The sequence below is a fragment of the Halichoerus grypus genome, chromosome 7 (genome assembly GCF_964656455.1).
Source record: "Halichoerus grypus chromosome 7, mHalGry1.hap1.1, whole genome shotgun sequence".
NCBI classification, from domain to species: Eukaryota; Metazoa; Chordata; class Mammalia; order Carnivora; family Phocidae; genus Halichoerus; species Halichoerus grypus.
In genome coordinates, this window is record NC_135718.1 from 92,641,196 (window position 1) to 92,667,448 (window position 26,253).

The 26,253-nt window shown below is 42.4% G+C and overlaps 1 protein-coding gene across 9 annotated transcripts in view; it reads right to left on the minus strand.

The window, feature by feature from the left end:
* Window positions 1–216: 216 nt before the first annotated feature.
* DRC8 (dynein regulatory complex subunit 8) overlaps window positions 217–26,253 on the minus strand; it is a 114,564-nt gene continuing 88,527 nt past the window's right edge. For 3 of the 9 annotated variants that reach the window (XM_078077897.1, XM_078077892.1, XM_078077889.1), the window contains exons 3-8: window positions 22,424–22,496; window positions 4,888–4,967; window positions 4,247–4,289; window positions 4,073–4,139; window positions 3,476–3,675; window positions 217–1,033 (exon numbers count right to left, since the gene is read on the minus strand). In XM_078077897.1, the coding sequence (XP_077934023.1) occupies window positions 3,479–3,675; window positions 4,073–4,139; window positions 4,247–4,289; window positions 4,888–4,967; window positions 22,424–22,496 (460 nt within the window). In that variant the 3' untranslated portion in view covers window positions 217–1,033; window positions 3,476–3,478. The other 6 variants (XM_078077896.1, XM_078077894.1, XM_078077893.1 and 3 more) reach the window with 5 other exon arrangements.

Here is a 26,253-nt window from a genome sequence, read left to right on the forward strand (position 1 = left end):
TGTGCATGACAGAACACATAGGTTATGGAAGATTATTCATTTTCCTTCACCTTATTTTGCCCTTTGCTTGTAAGTCCCTGGGTCTTTCTCCATCATGATTCCTTGTGTTCAGACTTTATTCTGCTTTTCCCACAGCTGTAGCTCCTCCATACCACACAATTTCTCAATATTCTTACTCAGTATTCAGAGCAATATTCTCACAGCAGCTCTTCTGAATAGCTAAGAATTCTTTTTTTGTTTATTTTTTAATTTAAATTCGATTAGAATAGCTAAGAATTCTAAAGACCGGAAGAGAACGGTCACTCCTTACGTTGTCAATTTCCATTCAGTCTTCTTGTCTCTAGATTCAGTGACCTCAAGTCCATTCGCTACTCCGCACAGTGGTAACACACTGGATCAGCACACTTACATTTTTACACTAAGTTACTAACATTTCAAATGAGATTTGTAATCGACACTCATAAGGGATTAATTATTAACATTCCTTTCAACAACTCCCCCTCCCCATCCAGATGCTGAAGGTTTGTTGTTTGTTGCTTTCACCACGTTGATACTGGTCCTCACTTTGTGGTCACCCAAGATCTTTCTATGCCAAACCTTGGATCATTTCTGGTCATTCTTCATTTTGTCAGCGTAATGAATTTGAAGGTCACTGGGGTTTTATTGTAGAAAATCCACAACAATCCACAGATAATGTTAAAATGTTTTTAAGAATAAGCTTTAAAATAATTAGCCATTGGTCATTCCATAAGGCAGACATACCAAATAAATTTGTGTTCATCTTTAAAAAACAAAGTATTGTGAAATAGTTGTCACTGGGCATTAATTAGCATGTGTAGGAATTATAAGATGTGAAATTAATAGGGACAGGCCATCTCTACGGTCATCTTTTCGGTGAGAAATTACGTCTCCAGAACCTAGCTGTCATCCACCACCATCATGGCTATGTAGTCCTTGTAATGAATGGAATTCGATTCTGGGTCAATGGCAGCAGACAGCATTTCTTCCATTTCTTCCTGAGAAAAAGGCTCACCTGGGAAAGATAAGAAGGGAGATTCATCACTGACAATCTTCTGATCGTTTTCTTTCTCTTTCCACCAGCCAGCTTCATTGCCCTGCAGCTGCACAGGCCCCTGCTGGGTCGCCGGCTCCCCTCCTGGGGCCCTGGGGTCAGCACATCACGCCAGTCCAGAGATTCCAAGAGCGTGCTGTTGTGCCCCGGGCAGATTTGGGGCTTACTTTACCTTGCAGACGTCATAGCTCAAGCAACCTATAAAATTGATCACTTGAGCCAACACAGCAGGAGAATATTAAGACATCCTGAACAAGGTTGTTTCTTTAAATTAAGGCTATTGGGATTGCCTAAGGATTCACCCGAAGTCCCAGTTTTCTAGGGAGTCTAGTCATTACGTTTGCAAGGGTGTGAGGATGGGACCACACGGTCTCGATGCAAATTGCTGAAGAGCAGAGGCTCGAACTGCAACAACTGTGTCTCTGAATATTCCCTAACCAGGTCCGGCCAACTTCATGATGCCAGCTGAGCCCAGGGACAGATGCCATTCATCCACTGTGTCTAAACGGCCCTCTTTGTTATAGTTTGGCCCAGTGTTGCTGTCAAACGAAACTAAAAGTGGCATAGAAAATCTGTGGCTTTCGCTGGATTCAGACAGTAGCTGAGGATCATCTTGGACATTGGTTTCACTAAGATGAGAAGCAAACTCAGGATGAATGTTGGAAATATCGCCGACTACTTAAGAAAGAACTTTGTCCTGATATTAAGCAAAAATACAGAAACATCAAAATTGCCACTTTCCCCCCTAAAGAGTCTTCTCTGAGCAGATGAGGTACCAAGGCCTGAGGATCACTTACCTTCTGAGCTTGTCACCTGCCACCATGAACAGGTGGAATTCAGGAATTCAGCTCATACTACAGAAATTATTCAAGTGGTGATCATGATGACAATGATGACAGATTACCAAACAAGGGGAGTGTGTCGAGTTCTTGAAACCATACTTACATCCTAAGAAAAGAATGCCTACAGAGCCTATGGAGACAGATTCTGAATCTTTCTTATACCGGGCTAAATCCACTGCCAATGAATTCTGATGGGCACCATGGAAGTCCTTAAAAGAATACTAATAACAACTATTTATTGAGAGCTACTGTGTTCCAGACACTGACCTGTGTGCTTCAGATACATTAACTAAGTTAACCTCCCAGGCACCTCATTAGAGGTAAGAACTGCTACCCCACTTACAGAAGACACCAGGGGCACCTGGGAGGCTCAGTCAGTTAAGTGTCTGACTCTTGATTTCAGCTCAGGTCATGATCTCAGGGTCATGGGATCAAGCCCCGCACAAGCCCCACATCAGGCTCCCTACTCAGTGGGGGGTCTGCTTCTCCCTCTCCCTCTGCCCCTCCCCCTGCTCTCTCTCAAAAGCCCCAGTAGCCTCCTGACGGGTCTTGCCAGGCTGACCTCTCTCACTCCTCTGATGAACCGCCAGCACCAGACGGACCTTCCAACAATCTCTCCTGCACCACGAGGCCCATGTGCTCAGCACCCTCCAAGGCTTCTGCGGTGCCCACACGGTGACTTCCAACCCCCGAGCCCAGACCTCAACAGGCCAGCCCACAGATCTCCCCAGATTTGTCTCCTGCTGTCTGCCAGCAAGACCCTCTGGGCCCTCTCCCCTCATAGACTCTGTGATATCGCGATATCACACTCACCCCTGCCTCCCCGCTATTGTTCACACTGTATGATCAAGATGCATCTCTCTCCATCGGCCCCTTCACACATTCTTCGTTCATCTGCTCATTCATTCATTCATTCATTCAACACACATTTGTTGAGACTGACTGGGTGGGGGCTGGAACGCACAAGACTTTACCCCTGCTCTCAGTAACTCACCCATACAAAGTCTACCATCCTGAGAATCCACTATCTTATATTGTGAATTGTCTTATGTCACTTTTCTTTCCCCCAGTAAAATATCCTGGAGAAATGGAGATTTTAGTACCTCTCACTGCCCTTAGTGTCCCTCACCTCCGCACAGCAGGTCACCATATTAATGACAATGAACTCTTTCTGGCCAATTCATATTGCCTAATATAATCCAGGATTCACTCCCCTTAAAATGTGAACTCCTAAGACATCTGTTACAGTGTCACAAGACGTTGGTGGCAGCTGTGACAGCCATGTCATTCTTGCCCTCGCTGCCTGTGGCCCCACATCGTGGTGCGTCAGGCAGACGCGGTCCAGTCAGCTGTGCAGGTGGACGCAGTGTTGGTCTCCCCTCCTCGCAATTAGTTGCACTTCTGATTCCGTCTCAAGTGATTACAACTCTGAATCACACTGGACTCGATCTGCAAACCAGTGAACTGAACAAAGGATGGGAGATTGGGGAGGTGACCAAGGGAAGCATGGTTTCAAGAGAACGCCCATTAGGCCACTGACATTCAGGGAAAACAAACTTACACATCAGCCGAAGCAGAGAGAGAGCGCCTCCAGGAAACATGGCGGCATAGATAGGTGTGCCGATACGATGGCCGAGTGTGTGTGCGTGTATAAGTCAAGCTCAAAGCAAATATAGAGTTCCACCAGCATAAAAAGCTGTAAGTTTGTGTGGATTCCATTCAATGGAGGCTGTATTATCTGTAAGTTCATCAACTGAAAAGCTGTTTAAAAAAGAATTTTTATATAATCCAATTCAAATCTTCAATCTAGTAACAGGCATTGATTTATAATGATTGACAGTTCACATTTTCCAAGCGGCATAGCTTTCATTCTGAAAAATACTCTAAGTGAATGGAGTGACTTCAATTTACAGAAGTATCTTTATTTGTTACAAAATCCTATAAGGCAACAATCAATCTTCCCTTAACCTACCCTTTGTCCACTTAACCCCACAAAACAGAAACCACACCAATACCAAAATAATAGGAATAGTAAATAACTCTTTGAACCAGAATGATTGATTTAAAAGTGTCTCCTAGAATTTTTCCATAATTGTTGTTAAATTATTTATCAGTTAAATAAGTCACAGTTATAAAATAAGCAATAAATCACTCTTACCTTCTTCAGTCATATACTTGATCAGTTCTTCCTTAGTCAGAAATCCACGTTTAGATGGATCTAACACCTAAGAGAAAAGAAAGGGTAGATATTATAGTTTTTGTTTGGTGAATAAATTCTACAGGATGAATTTTTCATACACATACATATATATAAAATCTGGAGCTCACGTACCTCAAACGCTCGAAGAAGGGTATCTTCTGGACTTGGTCTGTATCTAATTATGCAGTAAAAGGGGCACATACCACAGTATTTAGCTCAGTCTCTACACAATAAATGATCACATAAAATGAAATAAAAGCTGCTAAGATACAAGGATAATAATACTTCCCTCACTGAAACATGTTTGGATTTCTAGATCTGAAAGTTGAAAGCACTCCACACCCACAGAAAATACTTAGTTCAAAATCACTGGCCTATGTGATGATATCTATTAGCCTTTTTCATCATTGTGAAAATCAACTTATTTGGAAACAAAATTTCTACTATAAACCAACTGTGGTAAGGTAACATTACACGTTCCTTAGAAAAAGAGGTAGGGCGAATTCTCACTGATAGCTCACAATAGAAGATAATAAACATGTTGTTGATTTATGACTTTTGTGGCACTTTCCTTATAAGATTAATACAAAAGTGGTTGATATTTCTAAGCACATTTCACCTGGCAGTTCAGAGGTATAATGAAAAGTCAGAGGGAGCTATCCCAGGATAAATATTTGGTTGAGTATAATATATAAAGTGAAAAAGCCAAGTGTTTTGAAATTAATGTAATTCTAATCATTACTTTACCTTAACAATTGCATGTACCTTCTTACCTTCTCTCCAGTAGTACTTCGGTCATCACTGGAAGAAATTTTTCAAATCGAATGTATCCAGTGGGTTCTTCTTCCTCTACCTAAACATTCAGTAAAAAAATAGCCACATATTACTTCAACAAGTGTATTGAGCAACTCCTTTTCACTATGCCAAGGGCTAGGAATTTGATAATGAGCATTCTTGGGCATGGTCTCTGCTCATAGAGTTTCTATTTGGTAGTGGAGACATAGATTAACCAAAAAACAACAGAGCAGAGTGTCTAATTATAAACACAGTGAAGTGAAGGAGCTTGGGTCTATTAGAGTGTAGAGCAAAGGAAAGTTCTAGGCTAGATCAGGAAAGGCATTCATGGGGACTCACACCAGAGCTGATGTATAAAGTGTGAGTAGAAGCCATCAGGGACGAGACTCCAGGCAGAGGAGGCCTTGGAGGCCAGGAGGCTAGGGGGCGTAGGGAGCAAGGAGGAGAATGTTTCCAGATGAGGCTAGAGGGAGAGAGAGACACCAGACCTTGCAGCGCCTTATGGTCCATGAAAGTGGCTTTGGTTGTTATCCTAAGACCAACGGGAGATCCCTGAAGGTCTGGTAGATGTGCGTGTGAAAGATCACACTGGTTGTGGGCAAGGCGGCTTCTGTGGTGGGCTCAGCAGCTGTGATAGAGCTTGGATTAGAGTGGTGGCCATGGGGGAGAAGTGAATGGTTTCAAGAAATATTTAAGTAGTAAAAGCCATAGGACCCAGGGGCACCTGGATGGCTCAGTCTGTTAAGTGTCCGACTCTTGGTTTCGGCTCAGGTCATGATCTCAGGGTCGTGAGATCGAGCCCCGTGTGGTGTTCCACGCTCAACAGGGAGTCTGTTGGAGGTTTTCTCTCTCCCTCTCCCTCTGCCCCTTGACCCAGTCATGTGCCAATGCTCTCGCTCTCTCTCTCTAAAAATAAGTAAATCTTAAAAAAAAAAAAAGGGCAATAGAACCTGGTGCTGCATCTATTATGGGCAAGGATGAGAAAGAAGAGAGGAGTCAAGGATTGTGACTTGCACAAATGGGATGGAGTAATGCTTTTCCCTGTGATAAGGAACATGGGATAAGGGACCAGGTTAGGGGACCAATCATATCTCAAGGACAAAAGTACATATCAAATCACTGTAATAATTACTAAATGCCTATATAGTTAATGGAACTTTGTTATACCACCACTAAATAAGAGAACACTACACCTGAGAAACAGAAATTTTGGTATCTAGCACTGTTAGATGAGAAGGAGAGACTCCTGCCCATAGGTTCACTTTGATGTTGTGGTTGAATAAAACACTATTGATCTGAACTTTCATGTCAGGCTATTTACAAGGAGCTGTAAATTTTCCACTCCCTTTCAAAAATCTCATTAAAAGGCTCATCTATCCCAATTCAACAGAGGACCTTTTAACAGATTTATTCTTTGAGCAAAAAATAAGAAATCTGTAAGCTGCTGCTAAGTGGAATACCCTGTTGTCCAAATGACTGTTTTCCAGTATTTATACTGGATGCTCTCACCCAGAATGAGTGGAGCCCTCGGATTCCACTATCAACAGAAATTGTCATCCATCTAATGACAGAATGATACTCCAGAATCTCTGAGCCCATCAATACATGAACAACTGTTTCAGCTGCCTCGAGGCAGGCAAGATTTTGCAAATTCATGTTCACCTGGCTCCGATGTGCTTGAGTCGCACTCTGTAACTACCTACCCCGGCAGCCTCTTAAAAATAAAATGTCAATCCCATGAGACGACCTTCGGAGGGATAATTTTTAAATTAAAATGGTGAGTTTCTATGCTGATTATTCCAGAAATGTGCTCCAGAAGCTAGAGCACTGGTCTGTTTCCCTCTCCCCCCACCCCGACCCCCACAAATCACCGTGGAGCAAACAGTCTCGACCTTGAGAGATCAAAACCCCTCTGTATTTTAGGAGCATCCTCATCAATCTACAAATGGTTTGTAGTGTTTCCAAAGGGAATCCACCTCTCTAGCACTCTCTCTACCACGCGAGAATTCACAACACATAGTATGTGCCCCGTGATGCTCCCCAGGCTCCCACAGGACTTCCACGAGCCCCCAGGGCTCTGAACACCGGGGTGAAAATGACAATCATTCTTTTTTTTTTTTTTTTTTTTAATTTTTTTATTTATTTATTTGACAGAGAGAGACACAGCGAGAGAGGGAACACAAGCAGGGGGAGTGGGAGAGGGAGAAGCAGGCTTCCCGCGGAGCAGGGAGCCCGATGCGGGGCTCGATCCCAGGATCCTGGGATCACGACCCGAGCCGAAGGCAGACGCTCAACGACTGAGCCACGCAGGCGCCCCTGACAATCATTCTTGCCCCATCTATCTGTGAAGAGCCAAAACTGCACAAAAACAGCAAGTTAAAGTAGATCTCCAGCTAATCGGGATAGCAGAGAAGGCATACATTTTCTTTGACTTTTTTTTAAAGTCAAAGAGGAATAATGAATAAACAGAGGGCTTGTGGTTACAAAGGAAGAAGAAAAATAAGTAAATCCATCCTCATCTTGGGCAGATTGTGAAAATCTTTCTATGACCCAACACTGTCCTCTAGAGGCCACATCTAATCCCTTCCTCTGTACAGAAAGACATGCAATGGCATAAAAACAATACAACTATATGACCATTCTTAATACAGTGTTAATAACCTGTTTAATATATACCAGAAAATATTTTATATTATAAAAGGTTTTTTAGTATTTAACCTTTTGGGGTGCCTGGGTGGTTCAGTCCGTTAAGCGTCTGCCTTCAGCTCAGGTCATGATCCCAGGGTCCTGGGATCCGCAGGATTGGGGCTCCCTGCTCAGTGGGGAGCTTGCTTCTCCCCTGCCTCTGCCCCTCCCCCCTGCTTGTGCTCGAGTGCTCTCTCTCTCAATTAAATAAAATCTTTAAAAAAATAACCTTTTTATTTTAGAATAGTTCTAGATTTAGATTTAGAAAAGTTGCAAAGATAGTGAAGAGTTCCCATTATACCACCTACCCAGTTTTCCCTGTTGTTAACCCTTAGTTCACTATGGTACAACTTTATTTGGTTTGTTGTCACAATTAACGAAGTGATATTAATACATTAGTATTTACTAAACTCCATGCTCTATTTGGATTCCATTTGTTTTTCTAAAAGTCATTTTTAGGGACACCTGGGTGGCTCAGTTGGCTAAGCATCTACCTTTGGCTCAGGTCATGATCTCAGAGTCCTGGGATTGAGTCCTGTGTCAGGCTCCTTGCTCAGCGTGGAGCCTGCTTCTCCCTCTGTGTGCAGCTCCCCCCTGCTTGTGCTCGCTCTCTCTCTGACAAATAAATAAATAAAATCTTTTTTTAAAAAGTCCTTTTTAAAATATGGTAATTCCTCTATCATAATGAGGAAACAAGATTCTGGGAATCTGGAAACAAGAGTGGGGACAGGGAAGGATAAGATGTGATTCTATTATTTCTGGTGCAGACAAGCTAGTTAACCTTATGAGGCCATAGTAAGACAGGACAAAAACACTACTTCCCAGAAATGTTATGCAATAATGGCTCAACGGTTATTTAGACTCACATATTAAAATGCCTTTAAGGGGCGCCTGGGTGGCTCAGATGGTTAAGCATCTGCCTTTGGCTCAGGTCATGATCACAGGGTTCTGGTATCAAGCCCCACATCGGGCTCCCTGCTCAGCAGGGAGTCTGCTTCTCCCTCTCCTTCTCCTGCTCCCCTGCTTGTGCTCTCTTGCTCTGTCAAATAAATAAATAAAATCTTAAAAAAAAATAAAATAAAATGCCTTTAAGATTTTATAGAAATATATCACATATTGAACTATATCCGTGTGTGTCGAAGGGGGATATATACATAGATATATATAGAGAGAGTGAGTTAGGGGTTGAGTGTATCCTTCCCAAATTCGTATATTGGTGTCCTAACCCCCAGTACCTCAGAATGTGATTTATTTGAAGAGAGGTAATTTACAGAGGTAATCAAGTTAAAATGAGGTAATTAGGGTGGGCCCTAATCCAATATGACTGGTGTCTTCATAAAAAGGGGAAATTTGAACACAGTGACATGCACACAGGGAGAATGCCATGTGAGCATGAAGACAGCCATCTACAAGCCACAGCAAAAGGCCTGGAACAGATCCTCACAGACACCAGAAGGAACCAACCCTGCCTGTGCCTTGACTTTGTACTTCTAACCTCCAAAACTGTCAGTTAATAAATTCCTGCTGTTTAAGTTATTTGTGATACTCTGTTACAGCAGCCCTACCAAACACACACACACACACACACACACACACACATTTATACACACACACACATATTCTAAGCATGCACGACACATTGTAACCCAAAGACTTTGAATCACTATCAAGCTTAAGTCCCTGTAATTACCAATTGGAGATTAACAAAGCAGATATTTGAAATTCAGAACTGATTTTACAGAATTGATACAGAGAAAATAATGCAGCCCAGATCTACTTTCTCCAAGAAAAAACTCAATTAACCGACTTATAACAAAATGAACTCAAGAAAGACCCCCAAGTAACAGCGGACATGTTGGAAAACACCAGGAATTCAAGGCCATTTCTTCACTCTGAGCAAAGCCATAGTGGGAAAACCCACTTCTCCCCTGTATTAGGGAGTTTCTTTACAAAAAATGAATGTTGCCTTTCTCATGGAAAAATATCACAATATATTCAGCATGTTAGACCAAGAACAGTTTATAAAAGATTCTGACTAATCTGCCCCCCTCGCGTCCTCTTCTGTAGCAGGTCTACCTGACACAGCTGCTGTGAAGTTCACATGAGACATGACATAAGGCTCTGTGAACTGTGAGTCTCATTATGATTATGATGATTTCTATCAACAGTGCACACACACCTGGTTCTCTATCGTGCAATGACACCTCCTCCCGAAAGAATCAATCTCTGGTGCTGAAATCTCCAACACAGCCTCCCGGACCCACCAAACGGACCTAACTTGTGTCTGTAAATGCCACACGGCCTGTGGCGAGAACGTGCTCCAGGGCTGGGCCGCCCTACAACCCTATGCCTGGCCCCGCCCTCGGCCTGGAGGACAGGGCGTGCGCCTCCCCCTCCACCGCCGCCTCCCTCTGCCTCCCCTTCCGCCGCCTCCCCCTACCTCCCCCTCCGCCACCTCCCCCTCCGCCGCAGCCTCCCTCCGCCTCTCCCTCCGCCGCCTCCCCCTACCTCTCCCTCCGCCGCCTCTCCCTCCGCCGCCGCCTCCCTCTGCCTCCCCTTCCGCCGCCTCCCTCCGCCTCTCCCTCCACCGCCTCCCCCTACCTCTCCCTCTGCCACCTCCCTCCGTGCCCCTTTGGACTGACTGATCCGACAGGGGGGAGTACCAGCCGGCCACCAAACACACCCCTCCTGTTCAAAAGACAAAACCAAGCCAACCAATAGATCTTGTAACCGCCAACAGGAACGAGGCAAGTACATTATAATCTGGTTTGCTTCAGCCACGAGGACGGATGAGGTGCTGAAAAGGAGGTAACAATTGGCAAGTAGCCTCGGCAGCATTTAGGAATGCAGAAATAATAAGCCACTTTGCAGGAAGACCCCTCAGCTCCGCCTTCAGGTACCCGACTTACAGTGAATTCATCTTCCCGGCAGCTGTTCGCCTGGCTACCAGGGTCCTGACCCGCCGGGCTGCTCCCTCCCGAGAACCCGGGCGGAGCAGGCGGCCTGAAGAGAACACACCGCTTCCCGGCCCCACAAAGGGCCCGTCCTGGAGGCCACCGCAGCGCCCGCAGACACCCCAGTCTCTCTGCCCCCTCTTCCCGGCATGAAGAAGGCTCAGTAAATATATACGGTGTGGGATTTTTAAAAAATATTTTTAAAAATCAAAGCCTGATTCTCACTCCACTTTGGCAAAAGTCCATTTTCTCAATCTGTTTTGCTTCTGCAGAATCGGGCACTGGAGGTGAAGTGCCCACCTTGTCTGTCACTGGGTCAGGTGTTTTGATGGGACCACGACCCAGAGTTCTTTACCCCCATTCCCACAGTGAAATCATCAGGCCAACCGTTTTCTCATTAAAGCATTATTTATTTTAATGCCAAACTCACTGAGTAGATGCAATAAAACACGCAGTGAAAATTCATTTCTCCCCAGTGACACAACCCTCAGTCAATAAATTGAACCATTTCATGCTTCACAAACGCAAGATAATATCAGTAGTTAAGATGGTTTATAAAGGGGCGCCTGGGTGACTCAGTTGGTTAAGCGACTGCCTTCGGCTCAGGTCATGATCCTGGAGTCCCTGGATCGAGTCCCGCATCGGGCTCCCTGCTCGGCGAGGAGCCTGCTTCTCCCTCTAGCCCTCCCCCCTCTCATGTACTCTCTCTCTCTCTCATTCTTGCTCTCTCAAATAAATAAATAAATCTTAAAAAAAAAAAAAAAGATGGTTTATAAAGCACCTACATTTCAACTAGTTCCAGGTCACCAAATAAGATATACATACCATTTTTTAACTATTTGTAGTAAAAAAAAAAAAAAGCTATGAGATATTTCAAGTTAGACTCTAAATAACATATTCAAATTTTGACATAAATCATGTTTCAAAATGAAAACAGGACAATTTAGAAAATACTTCTCTACCTTGGATGGAATAAAATAATAACAAAAATTCATTGGCATTTGCCAAAAAAAAATTACCTTTACAAATGAAAAATCTTTTTTTTTTTTTTTTTTTTTTTGAGAGAGAGCAAGCATGAGCAAGGAGGGGCAGAGGGAGAGGGAAAGAGAATCTTAAGCAGGTTCCACACTCAGTGCGGAGCTCGACGAGGGGCTCAATCCCAGGACCCTGAGCTCATAACCTGAGCCTAAATCAAGAGTACAACGCTTAACCAACTGAGCCGCCCAGGCGCCCCCAAATGGAAAATTTAAAAAGTCACCTACTTTAGAAAATTTATTTACTACAAACATTGCAGAGGCTGTTGTACAAAAATTAGGATATGTGATTCTTTCAGGTTAGAAGTCCCTTATTAATATAAGTATCAAAAAAAAAGTTTGAATCATCTCTCAGCTAGACCATCAGAGATGCTAAGAACCAACAGGTGGCTAAACTAGATAATTGATAATGTCCCTTCCAACTGTGAGTTTCTACACCTTGAAGCTATGAGGGAATTGGTGGCTGTCAAGCCATTAATTTCCTTATTTTATCCTCTTGTGGGGGGAAGAAGTCAAGGGGTTCCAGCTAAACTAACTATACTATAAGATTACAGTCATGTTGAAAACATGCACAGGAAAATAATATGGAAGGAAGTGCACTAAAATATTACAATGGTCATACTAAGGTGATGTATTATTGGAAAGGATTTTTCTCTATCTCTTTAAAAATTTCCTATATTTCTTATATACAATAAAAATTTGAAATAAAAACTTGTATTAATCTCCTGTTATGGCTGTTTTATATAAAATTATGAAATGCATTTATTCATAAATACTATGTATTTATGTGAGAGGGAAAACCACTTTTATAGATTTCCCTGGGTTTTGTTTCCTGCTGCTGATCGCTGCTTTAGCACCATTTAGTGTTTTTCTTCTAACTACAGATATTTTCCTTGTACAACACAATCCCCTCAACACCCCTCCCCCCATTTACCTATTTCCATTCAGAAGTCATGGCTGGTAGCCATCACCAGGTAATCTCCAAAGTACCTCTTTGTCTACAGTTCTTTTTAATTTTTTTATTTTTAAAGATTTTATTTATTTGAGAGAGAGCAGGAGGAGGAGCAGAGGGAGAGGGACAAGCAGACTCCCTACTGAATGCGCAGAGCCCAAGGCGGGGCTTGATCCCAGGACCCTGAGATCATGACTTGAGCCGAAATCAAGAGTCCGCTGCCTAACCGACTGAGCCACCCAGGCGCCCCAATCAGTCTACAATTCTTTAACTCCAGCATCTAACATCAGTACAAATTAGAACAGATCTACTACCTTCTCCCACCTTCTCCAATGCCAGGGTGCTCAGGAAAAATAACAGACAACAATGTTTCACATCACCTGCTACTTCAAAACTAGAACATAATTACCTCACCCTTTCCCAATCTCAGAAGCTTGGCACAGTTGGATTCTGAATGCTGTGACATCTCAGGGCTCATCTGGAACCAGGATGATGCAGTTATGGTTCAGACAGATGGACACGACCACTTTACAAGTGTGTGGATTATATAGATTTTACCCTACTAACTAGACAGCCATTTCTGAAGTTTCAAAGACAAAAATTTCTGAGAATACTTAACCAATTAAAAATAATGAGAAACTGTGATTTGGGACCTCTGGGGCTTGTGGTATGTCTGGTGTGGTATGATATTTTTCATCCAAGATGAAAAATGCAGGAAATGACTCAGTAGAATCATTACATTGTTTTAGCCGGTTACTAGGGAATATTGAACACGTTGAAATCATAAAGGCTTCTCACCACTATTAATTTAACATTAAATCATTGACCACAGAAAATGCAACTGAACATTCATTTGTGGGTGAGTATCTTCATTTAGTTAAATGAATGGGACTGAACACAATCTCAAATATTTAAATGCCTATGTATTTAAATTTTTGATGTTCACAATTTTAAAGTGTTTGAAACTATCTTGAGCCAAATTAGGATGGAGTTTTTTCAGTGTTCTTGTGTCTCTGAATGGCTGGTACCTGGCATGTGGTAAATGCTTGATAATTATTTGATAGATGAATGATTACCAGCTTGCAATAGTTTTTAATTACTTTTACTACTGGAAACTTGGAATTTTTGAGCCCATGAATCAGATCTATTGTAAAACTCTTCTCTCAAGTATGTCTGCAGTGCTTTGCAAGCCTGAATTTTCCACTATTCTGATACTAGGTCTTGCAAGAACAAGAAGAGACAGTGTAAGAACCGTAATTATAACCAGAATATTGCTCAGCCCACAGGAAACGGTAGAGCAGCTTCTTGAACCAGAATATGTCAGGCTTTGTTCTCGGTGCTAAGGATGCACTGATGTACAAAGCATAAAACCTTGCCTTCAAGGTGTTTTTATGACAGAAGGGAGTTTTAAGACAAAAGTAAATCAGTAATTTCAGATTATGTTGAACACCACAGACGAAACACAAAGGTTGTATTGTCAAATCAGATTCGCCAGAATGAGAGATCTCACCTAGTATCAAACCTCCAAAGATACAGAGTCCTAAGACACCGGGGAGGCATGGGGCAGTTCGGGATGGCAACATCATCTCCGAGATGCTTTCTTGCCACATTAGGACTCACTCTGGCCCAGATTTAAACGTCAGGTCTCTAAGTGCTGTGGGTACTTGGAAGAAGAGCAGCCCAGAGCACGGGTAAGGGCAAGAACAAAGACTTTGTGTAGAAGTATGCAGGACATATTCGGAACCAGCAGGGAAGCCAATATGTGATCAGGGACAATGGCAGGAAGTGACAGGCCTGACCACCTAGAGCCTTGTCAGCTGTGGTAACAGTACTTTGGGCTCTTTTCCTGAGTGAGTTGGGCACCTCAGAAGTAGGGTTCTGAGCAGTGGAGTGGCAGGCTCTGACTTAACCTTTTTTAAAAGCATCCTTTTTGCCCGTCGTGTGACAAGTAGACTGCAGAGGACCAAGCGCAGGAGCAGAGAGTTCAAAGGCCACCATGGTAGTTCAGGGAGATGGGACAGCGGCTTGGACCAAGATGATGGGTGTGGAAGTGGTGAGAAGGGATCAGTTTATCATCTGAAGGCAAGATTCAGTGTCAGTACACATACAATGGATCTTTTTAAAGTCCAATTTTACAATCTCTGGTTTCCAAAACCACGTTATGTGGATTTATCTTCCCCGTGCTGGTCCCCTGTGCCTAGGATCCCGAGGGTGGGAGTCTGCTCCCTTCCCTCTCTGCACCCAAAACATCCCTCCCTTCCCCGGGTCAGTCCCACAGCTCCACTTGGCTCTCGATCATGTCTCCCTCCTTCCTACCCTCTTGGATGTTGCCTCTTCTCTCTGGTTAGCTAGGGAGAGTCTGTTCTACCAGTCTTTGGGTCATTTTCTGGGCTTTTTACATGGATATGTGTGTTATCTAGTTGTATCTGTGAGACTAGGTAAGCTTAAGGTCCTCCTACTCTGCCATCTTCCTCGGAAGTCCCATGTTTGACTTCTTTTGCTTAACATGTTCTTGTTGAAATTCATCCAAGTCATGTGTGTATCATATTTTGTTCCTTTTTATCACTGAGTAGAGTAGTGGTCCATAGTATTTATCCATTCCCCAGTCGATGGACATTTAGGTTATTTTCAATTTTGGGCTGTTATGATTAGTGCTATCAAGAACATTTGGTTACAAATCTCATGTGGACATGGACTTTCATTTTTCTTGGATAAATAGTTACCAATAGGATTGCCGGGTCATATAATGAGTGTATGTTTATCTTTATAAGACACTGGCACAGTTTTCCAAAGTGATATTCCTACCAGCAATGTGTGAATTATAGCTGTTCTAAATCCTTGCCAGTGTTTAATATTTTCAGAATTTCAAATTTTAGCCATTCTCATGGATGTGTAGTGACACATCGTGCTCCCCAACGGGTACAGATGTTCATCATTTTTTATGTGCTTGTTGGCCATTAATACATTTTCCTTTATGAAATGTCTATTCAAATCTTTGGCCAGTTTAAAAACTGGGTTGATGGCCTTCCTAATATTAGTTAAAACAGATGTTAATATATTCTGGATACAATGTCAAATAAATTATTTGCAAATATTTTCCCTCAGTCTGATCTGCATTTGTTTGGTTTGTTTTTAACTGTGTCATTTGATTGGGCAAAATTTTTTAATATTGATGAAGGTAATCGTTATTTGTTGTGCTTTTTTTTTTTTTTTTTTTATGGCTCATGCTTTTTGTGTCTTATCTAAGAAATGTTTGGCTGACCCAACATCACATGGTTTTCTCTCTGTCTTCTTCCAGAAGTTTATAGTTTTAGCTCATCTATTCAGGTCTATGGTCCACTTCAAGTTAACCTTTTTGTGTGGAGGAAAAGAGTGCTGAAGTTTGTTTTCTTTCTATTCAGATACCCATTTGCTCCCACAAGATTTATTGAAATGATGATCCTTTCTTCGTTGAATTACTTTGGCACCTCTGTCAAAGATATAAGTATGGTTCTATGTCTGGATCCTCCAGTTTGTTCCATTGGTCTATAGGTCTCTCAGTACACAAATATCACACTTGTCAGGATTATTGTGGTTTCATGGTAAATCTTGCAATCAGGTAGTAAAAGACCACCCTTGCCCTTCCTTTCCAAAATTATTTTGGTTATTTTAGCTCCTTTGCTTTTCCATTCAAATTTCAGAATCAGCTCATAAATTTCTTCAAAAAATCCTGCTATAATTTTGATTGAAAATGTACTGAATCTATTAATCAAAGAACTACCCCTTAACAATGTTATTTTGCAATCCATGAACATGTATATCTATCCATTTAACTCTTAATTTCTCTTTATAGTGTTTGCTGTTTTTGGTGTATAGGTCTTGCCTTTATTTTGTTAAATTTATTCATTATTCTATTTTTAAGCTTTTTTAGTGGGGTTGTTTACTTAATTTCATTTTTCTTATTGTTGATTTCTAATTATAGAAATAAAATTAATTTTTCATGTTGACCATGTAGCCTGTGATCTGGCTAAATTCACATATTAGTTCTTGTGGCTTTTTGGTAAGTCTCTTAGGATTTTCTACATGAAAAATCATGTTGTCTGAAACAGAAAGAGTTTCACTTTTTCTTTTCCAAACTGCGTATCTTTTATTATTTTTTCTTACCTTATTGTACTAGCTGGGGCTTCAAGTAAATGGTGAATAGGAGTGATGAATGCAGGCATCTGTGCCTCGTTCATGATTTGAGTATGAGTATGATTTTAGCCTTGAATTTTAGTAGCTGCCCTTGGCCGGCTTGACAAGTTTCCTTTTATTCTTCGTTTGCTGAGTATTTTTCTCTTCAATGGGTATGGAATTTTTTCAAATGTTCTTCCTATATTTACTGAAATGATCATATGGTCTATCTACTTTGTTCTGTTGATGTAATAAATAATAAAGTACATTGATTGATGTTGAGCCAACTTTAAATTCCTGAGATAAACTCCACTTGCTCATGATGTATTATCCTTTAAACATGTTGTTGAAATTGATTTGGTAAAATCTTATTAAGGACTTTTTACATCTATGTCAGTAAGCTCTGTTCTTTTTCGTAATAGGATTGTCTGGCTTGAATATCAGAGTAATGCTGGCCTAGAAAGTGTTATCTCCTGTGACGTTTCCAAAAAGAGTTTTGTGTAGAATTGGTATTATTTCTTCCATAATGTTTGAGAGAATTCTCTAGTAAAGCCATCTGAACTTCTAGTTTTCTTTATGGGAAAGTTTTTAATTATAAATTTAATTTTCATAATTGATACAGGGCTATTCAAATTCTCCAGATTTTCTTGGGTCAGTTTTGGTAATTTGTGTGTCTCAGGGAATTTGTCCATTTCATCTAAGTTGCCAGGTTTATTAGCATAACGTTCTTTATTATCCTTTTAAAATGTCTGAAGGATAATGATAAACCCTCCTTTAATCTTGATGTTGGTAATTTGTCTTGATCACCTTAGCTAGAGGTTAATCCAATTTTATTTGAAAAGACTAGTTTTTTGCTTTTAGTGATTTTCTCTATTTTCTATTTCACTGATTTTTGCTCTTCATAATTTTTTTTCTTCCATTTATACTGGGTTTTTGTTGCTCTTCTTTTTCCAGCTTGTTAAGATGAGAATTTAGATAATTAATTTTAGGTCTTTTTTTATTTTCCAGTGTAAACATTTAAAGTTGTAAATTGGCGTCTAAGCACTGCTTACCTGTATCCCACAAAGTTTGACATGCTGTATTTTCATTAACATTCAGGGCAAAATATTTTCTAATTCCCCTTGTGATTTCTTCTTTGATTCATGAATTATTTAGAAGGAGGTTGCTTAATTTCAAGTATTTGAGGATTTCCTAATTATCTTATTCTCAATTGATCACTAACTTAATTCCTTTTTTAATTTTTTTAATTTACTTTTTTTTAGAGAAAGAGAGAGAGAGAGCAGGAGCAGTGGGGAGAGACAGAGGGAGAGGGAGAGAGAATCTTAAGCAGGCTCCACACTGAGCACAGAGCCCAACATGGAGCTTAATCTCACGAACTTGAGATCATGACCTGAGCCAAGATCAAGAGTCAGACACTTAATGGAGTCACCCAGGCGCCCCTTAATTCCATTTTTAAAATCAGAGAACATATCCTATATGATTTTAATTTTTAAAAATTTACTGAGACTTGTTTTATGGCCCAGCACTTAATCTATCCTATTGAATATTCCCTGTACACTTGGAAAGAACATGTATTTTGCATTTGTGGGTGTATGTCCTATAAATATCAGTTAGATGAGAGTGACTAATGGTTGATCATCTATGTCTTTGCTGATATTTTATGTAGTTGTTCTATCAATTATTTAGAGAGGGTTGTTATAAGTTCCTTCTATGATGATGGAATTGTCTGTTTCTCCCTCTCATCTGTCCATTTTTGTTTCATGTCTATTGCAGCTCTGTTATTAGGTACACAGATATTTAAAATTTTTATACCTTTCTGATAAACTGACCTTTTTTTTTTCCTCTTTTTATTTTTATTTGCATTTATTCTGTGCAGAATTTACTCCTGGGCCATAAGTTTTTGTTTCTTCAGTTTCTTCTGAGATATCTTTTACTTCTGTGCAATCTCCTCTTCTGGTTTAGGAACAATTTGCTCTTTTTCAGTAAGGATCATCTCAATGTGGCAGGGAGAGCTCATGTGTGGGTTAATCCAACCATGAGCCCTGTACGTTCTATGCCGCATCTTGGGGATTTTGTTCACCTGGATGTGCTCAATGACTAGAGAATCAACATCTAAACCCTTAAGTTCAGCATTACTCTCTGCATTTTTAAGCATGTGCAGTAAAAATTCAGCACTCTTCTTGGGCCACCGACCCTGTGCCCAGCCCCACTGTTCGGCCTGGGCACACCTACCAACTCCACCACTGTAGCGACGGAATGGCACACAATGCTTCTGTAAAGTGACGTCTTTCAGATGCTTGGTGGATTTTTGGATATGCATACCCTTGATGGCCTGGGCAGTTTCACGTGCGTTCTTAAAGTGAACACGAAGATTTGAACCTCTTGATTTACATGATTTCGTAGGGTTTTCTGGGTCAAGCGAATAGCGAACCATTTTCAGAGGTCACCTCAGGCCACTTAGGGGAAGAGATAAATTGACCTTTTTAAAAAAAATCACTGTACAATGTCAAAATCTCACCAACATAGGTCTTATTTTCCAAACGCTTTTTTAGCTCTCCTTTCTAATTATTTTAAATTCTCCACAATTCCATTTAGGTTTGAACTTCAAAGGCTGTCGACCTCTCCACACCCTTCCCACTGGTACTGAGACGCTGTCATGTCCTCCCAGCTCCCACATGGAAGATCCTGGAAGGATATAACTTCTTAGTAAAGGAAGAATTGTTTGGTAACCTGTATGTCAATAAAATTTGGGTATTAACCTTTGTCACAGTTGTTGAGTTTTGTGATATTCCAAATGTGCAGAGATTATTTGGGGCAAGTTGGTAATTGTAGAATATGAAGTAGAGGGATCAATGCCGAGCGATTTTTAAATGATCTATTTCAAGAGCAACATCAGATCTCATATCTCTCTTCAGAAGCAAGGGGCTGAGAGTCAGTATGTACTTCGACTAAAACTCAAGTAAATGGCAACTAGAGACCTGCACACAGGTTTTGATGTTTTATCGAAGAATTTTATTTTATTATTTATTTATTTGACAGAGAGACGGCGAGAGAGGGAACACAAGCAGGGGGAGTGGGAGAGGGAGGGGGAGAAGCAGGCTCCTGGCTGAGCAGGGAGCCCGATGCAGGGCTCAATCCCAGGACCCTGGGATCACGACCCGAGCCAAAGGCAGACGCCTAACAACTGAGCCACCCAGGTGCCCCTATCGAAGAATTTTAGAGCATTATCACATTACTGCATTTTAAAGCAAAAAAAAAGCAGAAATAGTTTCATTTCTGAAACTACTACAGAGCACTTAGCAATAGGACATTCACCCCTAGAGCTTTACTACTGGAGCTCTGATTTTCTAAATGTATTCAATACCTACAACTATCTATGTGCTTTGTTCCCCTCACTTATTTGGGAAACCACAAAAAGGAGAGTCACGCCCAAAACTTCTTATGCATATCGCTATAATTTAATTTGAATAAATTGTGCACAAGGACAGAAAAATGTGTATAGGGCTTAGATAGCACAGCGATCCCTACTGGTACAACTGCTCTAAACGTGTACAATTTTCAAAGGTTGTGTCAGTATATCTAAGAAAGGGGCAAAGACAAATTAAAACGTTGGCACCCAAGCATCTACTGTGATTAACTGCGCAAACCCGTGGGGTCGCTTCAGCAGACAGCCATCTACAGAGCAAGCAAACCCAAATATGTGTTGAGTGCCCACCAAGTAACACATGAATCCTCACAGTTATCAGATTTAATCCTCATAAAGGTACACTTTACTATTGTTGCGTTCCTTTTGTGGCTGTGGAACCAGGCTTTGAAAGGCCACATAACTGTAAGTGGTAGCTACGGGCCTCGAATGTAGACCTCCTGACCCAAGATGCAGTATTTATTCTACTTTGCCACAGAAACTTACAGATGAAGAGTTGGCAAACTTTTTCTGCAAAGGACCAGACAGTAAATATTTTAAGCTTTGCAAACCATATGCTCTCTGTTGCAAGGACTCTCAACTCCACTCTTGCAGTGAGAACACAGCCAGAGATAATATGTAAATAAATGAGTTTAGCTGTGTTCCAATAAAACTTTATTTATAAAAACAGGTGGTGGACGGGGTTTGGCCCATGGGTTGTGGTTTGCTGATTAAAACAGACAAAAGGAATTAGGTTCTAAAGGTTCTGCTTTTTTATCCTCTGGAGGCATTTTTCCTTACTCTTCCACCTACTCTACTGAAGTATATGCGGTAATTATGATTTCACTGTAAGTTCATCTTCCAGTTCCTATCTGCTCCACAGTGCCAACTCTCCTCTTTCACGAGCACAAATTCTAGCTTTGTCGATAAATACTGTCAAGCAGTGATCAACACCTTTTTTTAAAAATGTGAGGACCAACTCAGGAAAAATAAGATTTTTCTCCTCTGAGTAAAAATAGTTTTATTGGATCCCAAAACGGAAAAACAATGTAAAGATTTTGTGCTTTACTGAATATTTTTAAATGCTAATGAAAAACCAGTCCTGCTTTTTAGTTACAAGATGCTAATACGCGGGCAACAGAGTCGTCTTTTCAATCTTCCACTTCTTAACTGTATATAGTGCTTTAGGATTCAAAACACGTCTCCTAATACATTACTTCATTTACCTTTGAAGTAGGTATTCTCATGGAGAAACTGGCGCAGAGGTTAGGTGACTCACCCCAATGCCATGCTGGGCACAAAAATCAACTAAACCCCCACTTCCTTGCCTGCCTCCCGTCTCCTCCTGCTCGAAGCCTGGCCTCCACCAAAACCCACACACCTAGATCAGCAGTTCTGAACAGATTCTTCTCCTGGTGGGGGCCCAGGTAGCTTTGTTCCCTTCAGGCCTCTGCTTTGTTGAACTGAAAGCTGCACTTGACATTAGACCAGACGCTTTTCTGGAAAACCAAACAGGGCATGGAGCTCTCTGGTCTCGGGCCACTCAGCACTGCTTTATGGGGCAATTCTCTCCAGAGACTCATCTACACTATTACAAATAATCATTTTTAAAATTCTTGGACCATTCAGTCAATATCAAGTTAGTTCTTATTATTTCATTATGTGTACTATTTCTTCTGAAAGTTAGTTTTATTTCCCCTCAATAAATATAAATCTCTTACAGTCTCTACTTCCCCTTCCATCCCCTCTGAACTGACATTCTTCACTACGTTCCTTTCATCTGTCAGTGTTCTCTCTGCAGACAGTCAGTCCCCTGCATCTGATGGCCTTTCTCCAACTAATTTTATTTTTTTAAAGATTTTATTTATTTATTTATTTATTTATTTATTTATTTATTTGAGAGAGAGAGAGAGAAAGCTCAAGCAGAGGAGGAACAGAGGGAGAGGGACAAGCAGACTCCCCGCTGAGAGCAGAGCCCGATGTGGGGCTCGATCCCACGACCCTGAGATCATGACCTGAGCTGAAACCAAGAGTCTGATGCTTAACTGGACTGAGCCACCCAGGGGCCCTCTTCAATTAATTTCAAAGAGTGTAAATAATATCTAAGGTGGGCTCTTTACTTGAGCCATTGCATTACTTGGTCAAAGCCATTTCTTCCAGATCTGATATTGTTTCAGAACTGTTGCCTGGCCAATCCGCAAAGCTGCCCCAATGTCTTCATCAAGCACATTCATTACTTTAGGACATGCCCAGTTGCAGTTAAGGGTTTTTAGATCCAAGGAGCAGGGGGAGCAGAGAGCCCACCGCACACAGCCCTGCTGCCAGCCCGCTTACCTCTGCGATCAGGTCATGGAGCTCTCCTTCACTTGGGCAGCACCCTAGCGACCTGATAATTGTTCCGATCTCTCTGCGGGAAAAAATGGTCAATAGTTTCAGAATTTAAACTTTGAAAAGCAAGCGCGGTGTCTCTCTAAAGGACTTCAGGGTGGTTGTAGCCCAGCAAACAAAGTCACTCAGTAAGTACTGCCTTGTGAGGATAGAAGATACTTCCCGGGAAAAGGAAAAGGCAGACAAGCGAACCAAAGGGAGAAAGAAGTGTATGCATTGATTAGCAAACGCAAGCCCTGCCTGAGCCAAAACCCAGAAAGTTCTAGAAAACGGAAAGGACGGAGGAGTAAGAAAAAGAAATGTCAGCCACTTACTAGCCGAGTTTAAGTTAGTTAACTGTTTTGCACCTCAGTTTCTGCGTCTGTAAAAGGGGGACAGAGGTTTGTGCTGAAGTTCACGTGGCCTCTAGTGCCCGCTCGCTTGAGTTCAGATCCCATCTCTGCACCGCGCAAGGCGGGGCAGGCTAATCTCCGACTGCATAAGCCTACCTGGTGGGCAAAATATAGCGTCTTCCTTCAAATACTTAGAATGGGGCTGGGAACACCCTCAGAGTAAAATATAAGAACTATCGTAATAAAAGCATAACTCTTGGCGGAGTAGCCACTCCATAGATATTAGTTACTCTCCTGCCCACCCATAATAATGTAATTTAATCCAGCAAATAACCTAAGAAAAGTCTGAATTACATTCAGTATTCTCTAGATGCTAAGACAGGATTTGTAATAGATTATTAAGTATTTCCACTTAAAATCATTAAAATTAAAGTTGTAGTATTTGGATGTGTACTTAATTTCACAAATATTCACTTAACTAGAATATTTCATTTCTTTACCATTCTGGATAATATCGGTGGTGTTATATTTACTCACTATTTTACTGAGAAAACATTTTAAATAAGAATGTCTAGGTTCTTCACTTAAAGAGGTTGCAGGATGAATATCAAGAGGAAAACCGAAAGTCAGTAACTGTAGAGGATGGGATTAACTTTCATTTATTGGTTTTCCTTCACAATAAATGAGGACCAACTTAACACGTAACGTCTTCCTGTTTCCTACCTGCCCGAGCACCTCAGTCCTAACACTTGTGCACTGTTTTAAACGCCCACATCCCTCATGAAGGCAGGACGTGGACATGATGGTGGGACTAGACACTGAAGCATTCTATAAGACTATACTTTCAAGAAGTCCCTAAAGATGTCCCATGAATCTGGCTAACACCACTGTAATAAATATATCATTGTAACTTCAGACTCCTGCTGTATGTTACAACTGATAGTTAATGAGGCAGGAACCAAAACATGATTTGGTCAGTGTTCACAGATTTAGCCCCTCCGTAACCTTCCAGGCCTCTCTATGTGCATCAGAGAACCACAGGAAGTCCAGAATCAGAGGGACCCGAGGAAAGGCTGTCACCCTGCACGATGGGGAGGGTGGGGAGGGGGAGCACAGGGCTGGGGGGGCACAGGGCAAGGTGGGGGGACCAGAAGCCCTTGCAGGCAGGCATGTGGGACAATGGTCCTACTGAGCACTGGGCAAGGGAGCAGCCCAAGTGAAAACAGGCTATAAATGTAAAATACACACGGATTTCAAAAAACCAAGTACGAAAAAAAAAAATGTCAAATATCTCGTGGATAATTTTTCAATTGACACATGTTGAAATGAAATATTTTAGACATACGGGGTTGCATAAAACATAGTGTTAAAATTAATTTTACCTGTTTCTCTTTTACCTTTTTTTAAATATGGTTACTAGAACATTTTAAATTATAAACCCAATACCCCCTATTTCTGGAAATGGCTAGGAATAGCTGCCATCACGAGTCAGCCTGTGAGAAGAGAGGTACGTAGAGAGAAAAGAAGAATGACTTTGTGCTGTGTCAGCAAGGTAATCGATCCCCTTTGCCTCTCCAAGAAACGGTAACCCAGATTGAAATGAGCCCTTTGTCGCTGCCAACACCCAGGACATGGGAAGGGCTAAGGCACTAGCTGGAGGGTGGGGCACGATCCACCCCCAGACGGCGTGGGCGGGAAGAAGGTCTGAGAAGAGTGTGCTGACAGGAAGAGAACAGCCAGGGGTCCAGCAAGAACTCTACAGAGACCGGCCCTGACCCAGCAGTCCAAGGAAGAGGGCCTGCATTAGACACGAGGGAGAGGGGCCAGAGGGCTAGGCGAGAACTCCACAGATCCGCAGAGCACCGTGTCAAGGGAGCTAAGGAAAGACATGGGGGAAGAGTGGGCGTCATCTTGGTGTCACATACTGCTGAGAGGTCAAGTAAGTTCTGAGAGACGCCCATTGGATTTAGGAAAGGAGATCGGTGGTGATTTTTTGACAAGGGAAGCTGCCGTCGAAGATGGTGGAGAAATCTGATTGCACTGGGTTTAGGAGGATGGATGTGTGAAGTGAAGGGGAGGAAGGGATGTCTGGAGGGGACATGGGGTCAAGGAAGATTTTGTAGGACCAGAGAGAGGTGAGCGCACTTGGATGCAGATGGGCGTGGCTCAGGAGGGGTGGCTTCCTGGGGAGATGGGAGGGCTGGTGTTAGGCACTCAGTGTGCACACAGCCACCCAAGCACCCCCCACGCCCCAGGTCCTGCCACCACCGGCAGGCTGCTCTGCATCAGAGGGTGGCAGGTCCTTCCTTTCAGCCAGAAAGTTCTCCTCTCTCCCCTTCAGCTCCCCTTTGAAGGACCTATCACCCTCCTCGCCTCTCCTGAGTGACGCCAGCTAGACTGTCTCACTTTGCTGAGGGAGACCACAGAAAACAAAGCTCGCTTGATGTCCCTCACGCACCAAGCTGCTTCCTTCTCTCTAGTCCTAAAACACGAAGGCCTGACTGATGTAAGAGGAAAAGGCAAAGCTTCTTCGGCTGACGAGTCCACAGTGGCCTAAAGAACAATACAATAACTCAAGAACGCACCTGTACCCCTACAAACTAGCCCTCAAGCTGTGTTTAGCAGTTAATTCATCTACACGCAGCTGCTCAATATTCTTAGTTAACGCTTCAAAATGGCCATTTGCCCCATCCTAGATTCTGGGCCCCTTAACTTTCTATCCTGCTCGCTCTATCCATCTATCATCTCTTGCCTCAAGCTCCACACCGCGGACACACCTAATCTCAGCAGAAGAGCCCCTAGACCTGTCCCCTACTTCCCAGAACAGACGCCGACTGTTTGGGCACCACGGCTGACCCCCCTACCACCTGCTGGGGCAGCTCGGGCTGCAGAGCTACACACCACAGCCTGGGCGGATGAAAACATGGCATGACTGCACACAGTTCCAGAGGCTGCCAAGTCCAAGACCAGGACGTTGTCAGGTTCAGTGTCTGGTGAGAACCCTCTTCCTGGCTTGCGATGGCCACCTTTCTCTGTGTCCTCACATAGCAGACAGCGAGCCCGCTCTGGGTCTCCCTCTTCTTCCTCGATAAGTGTACTCTTAAGCCCCTCGGTCTTGCTTCTTGTTCTGGACACACTTGCATCCCACTCAGCACCTTCGTCCTCTCCTCTACTAGTTGCTTCTTCTTTTGCCCTAAAATATTCAGATATCTTCCTTCCTTATGTTGAAGACATTCTGATAGGTGCCTTAGCACCTTCGAGCACGCTCCCTCCGCTCCCTTCACCACTCCTTGCTCTAACTTACTCATTGCCTGCTGTCCACTCCAGGCCCAGATGCTCCGCAGACCTGCCACGCCTAGCTCTCTGCCACTCACTCAGTCTGTCCTGCCTCCGTGAGCCTCTCCACTCCTCTCTGCCCCTCAACTGCCCCCGGCCCGGGCCCTG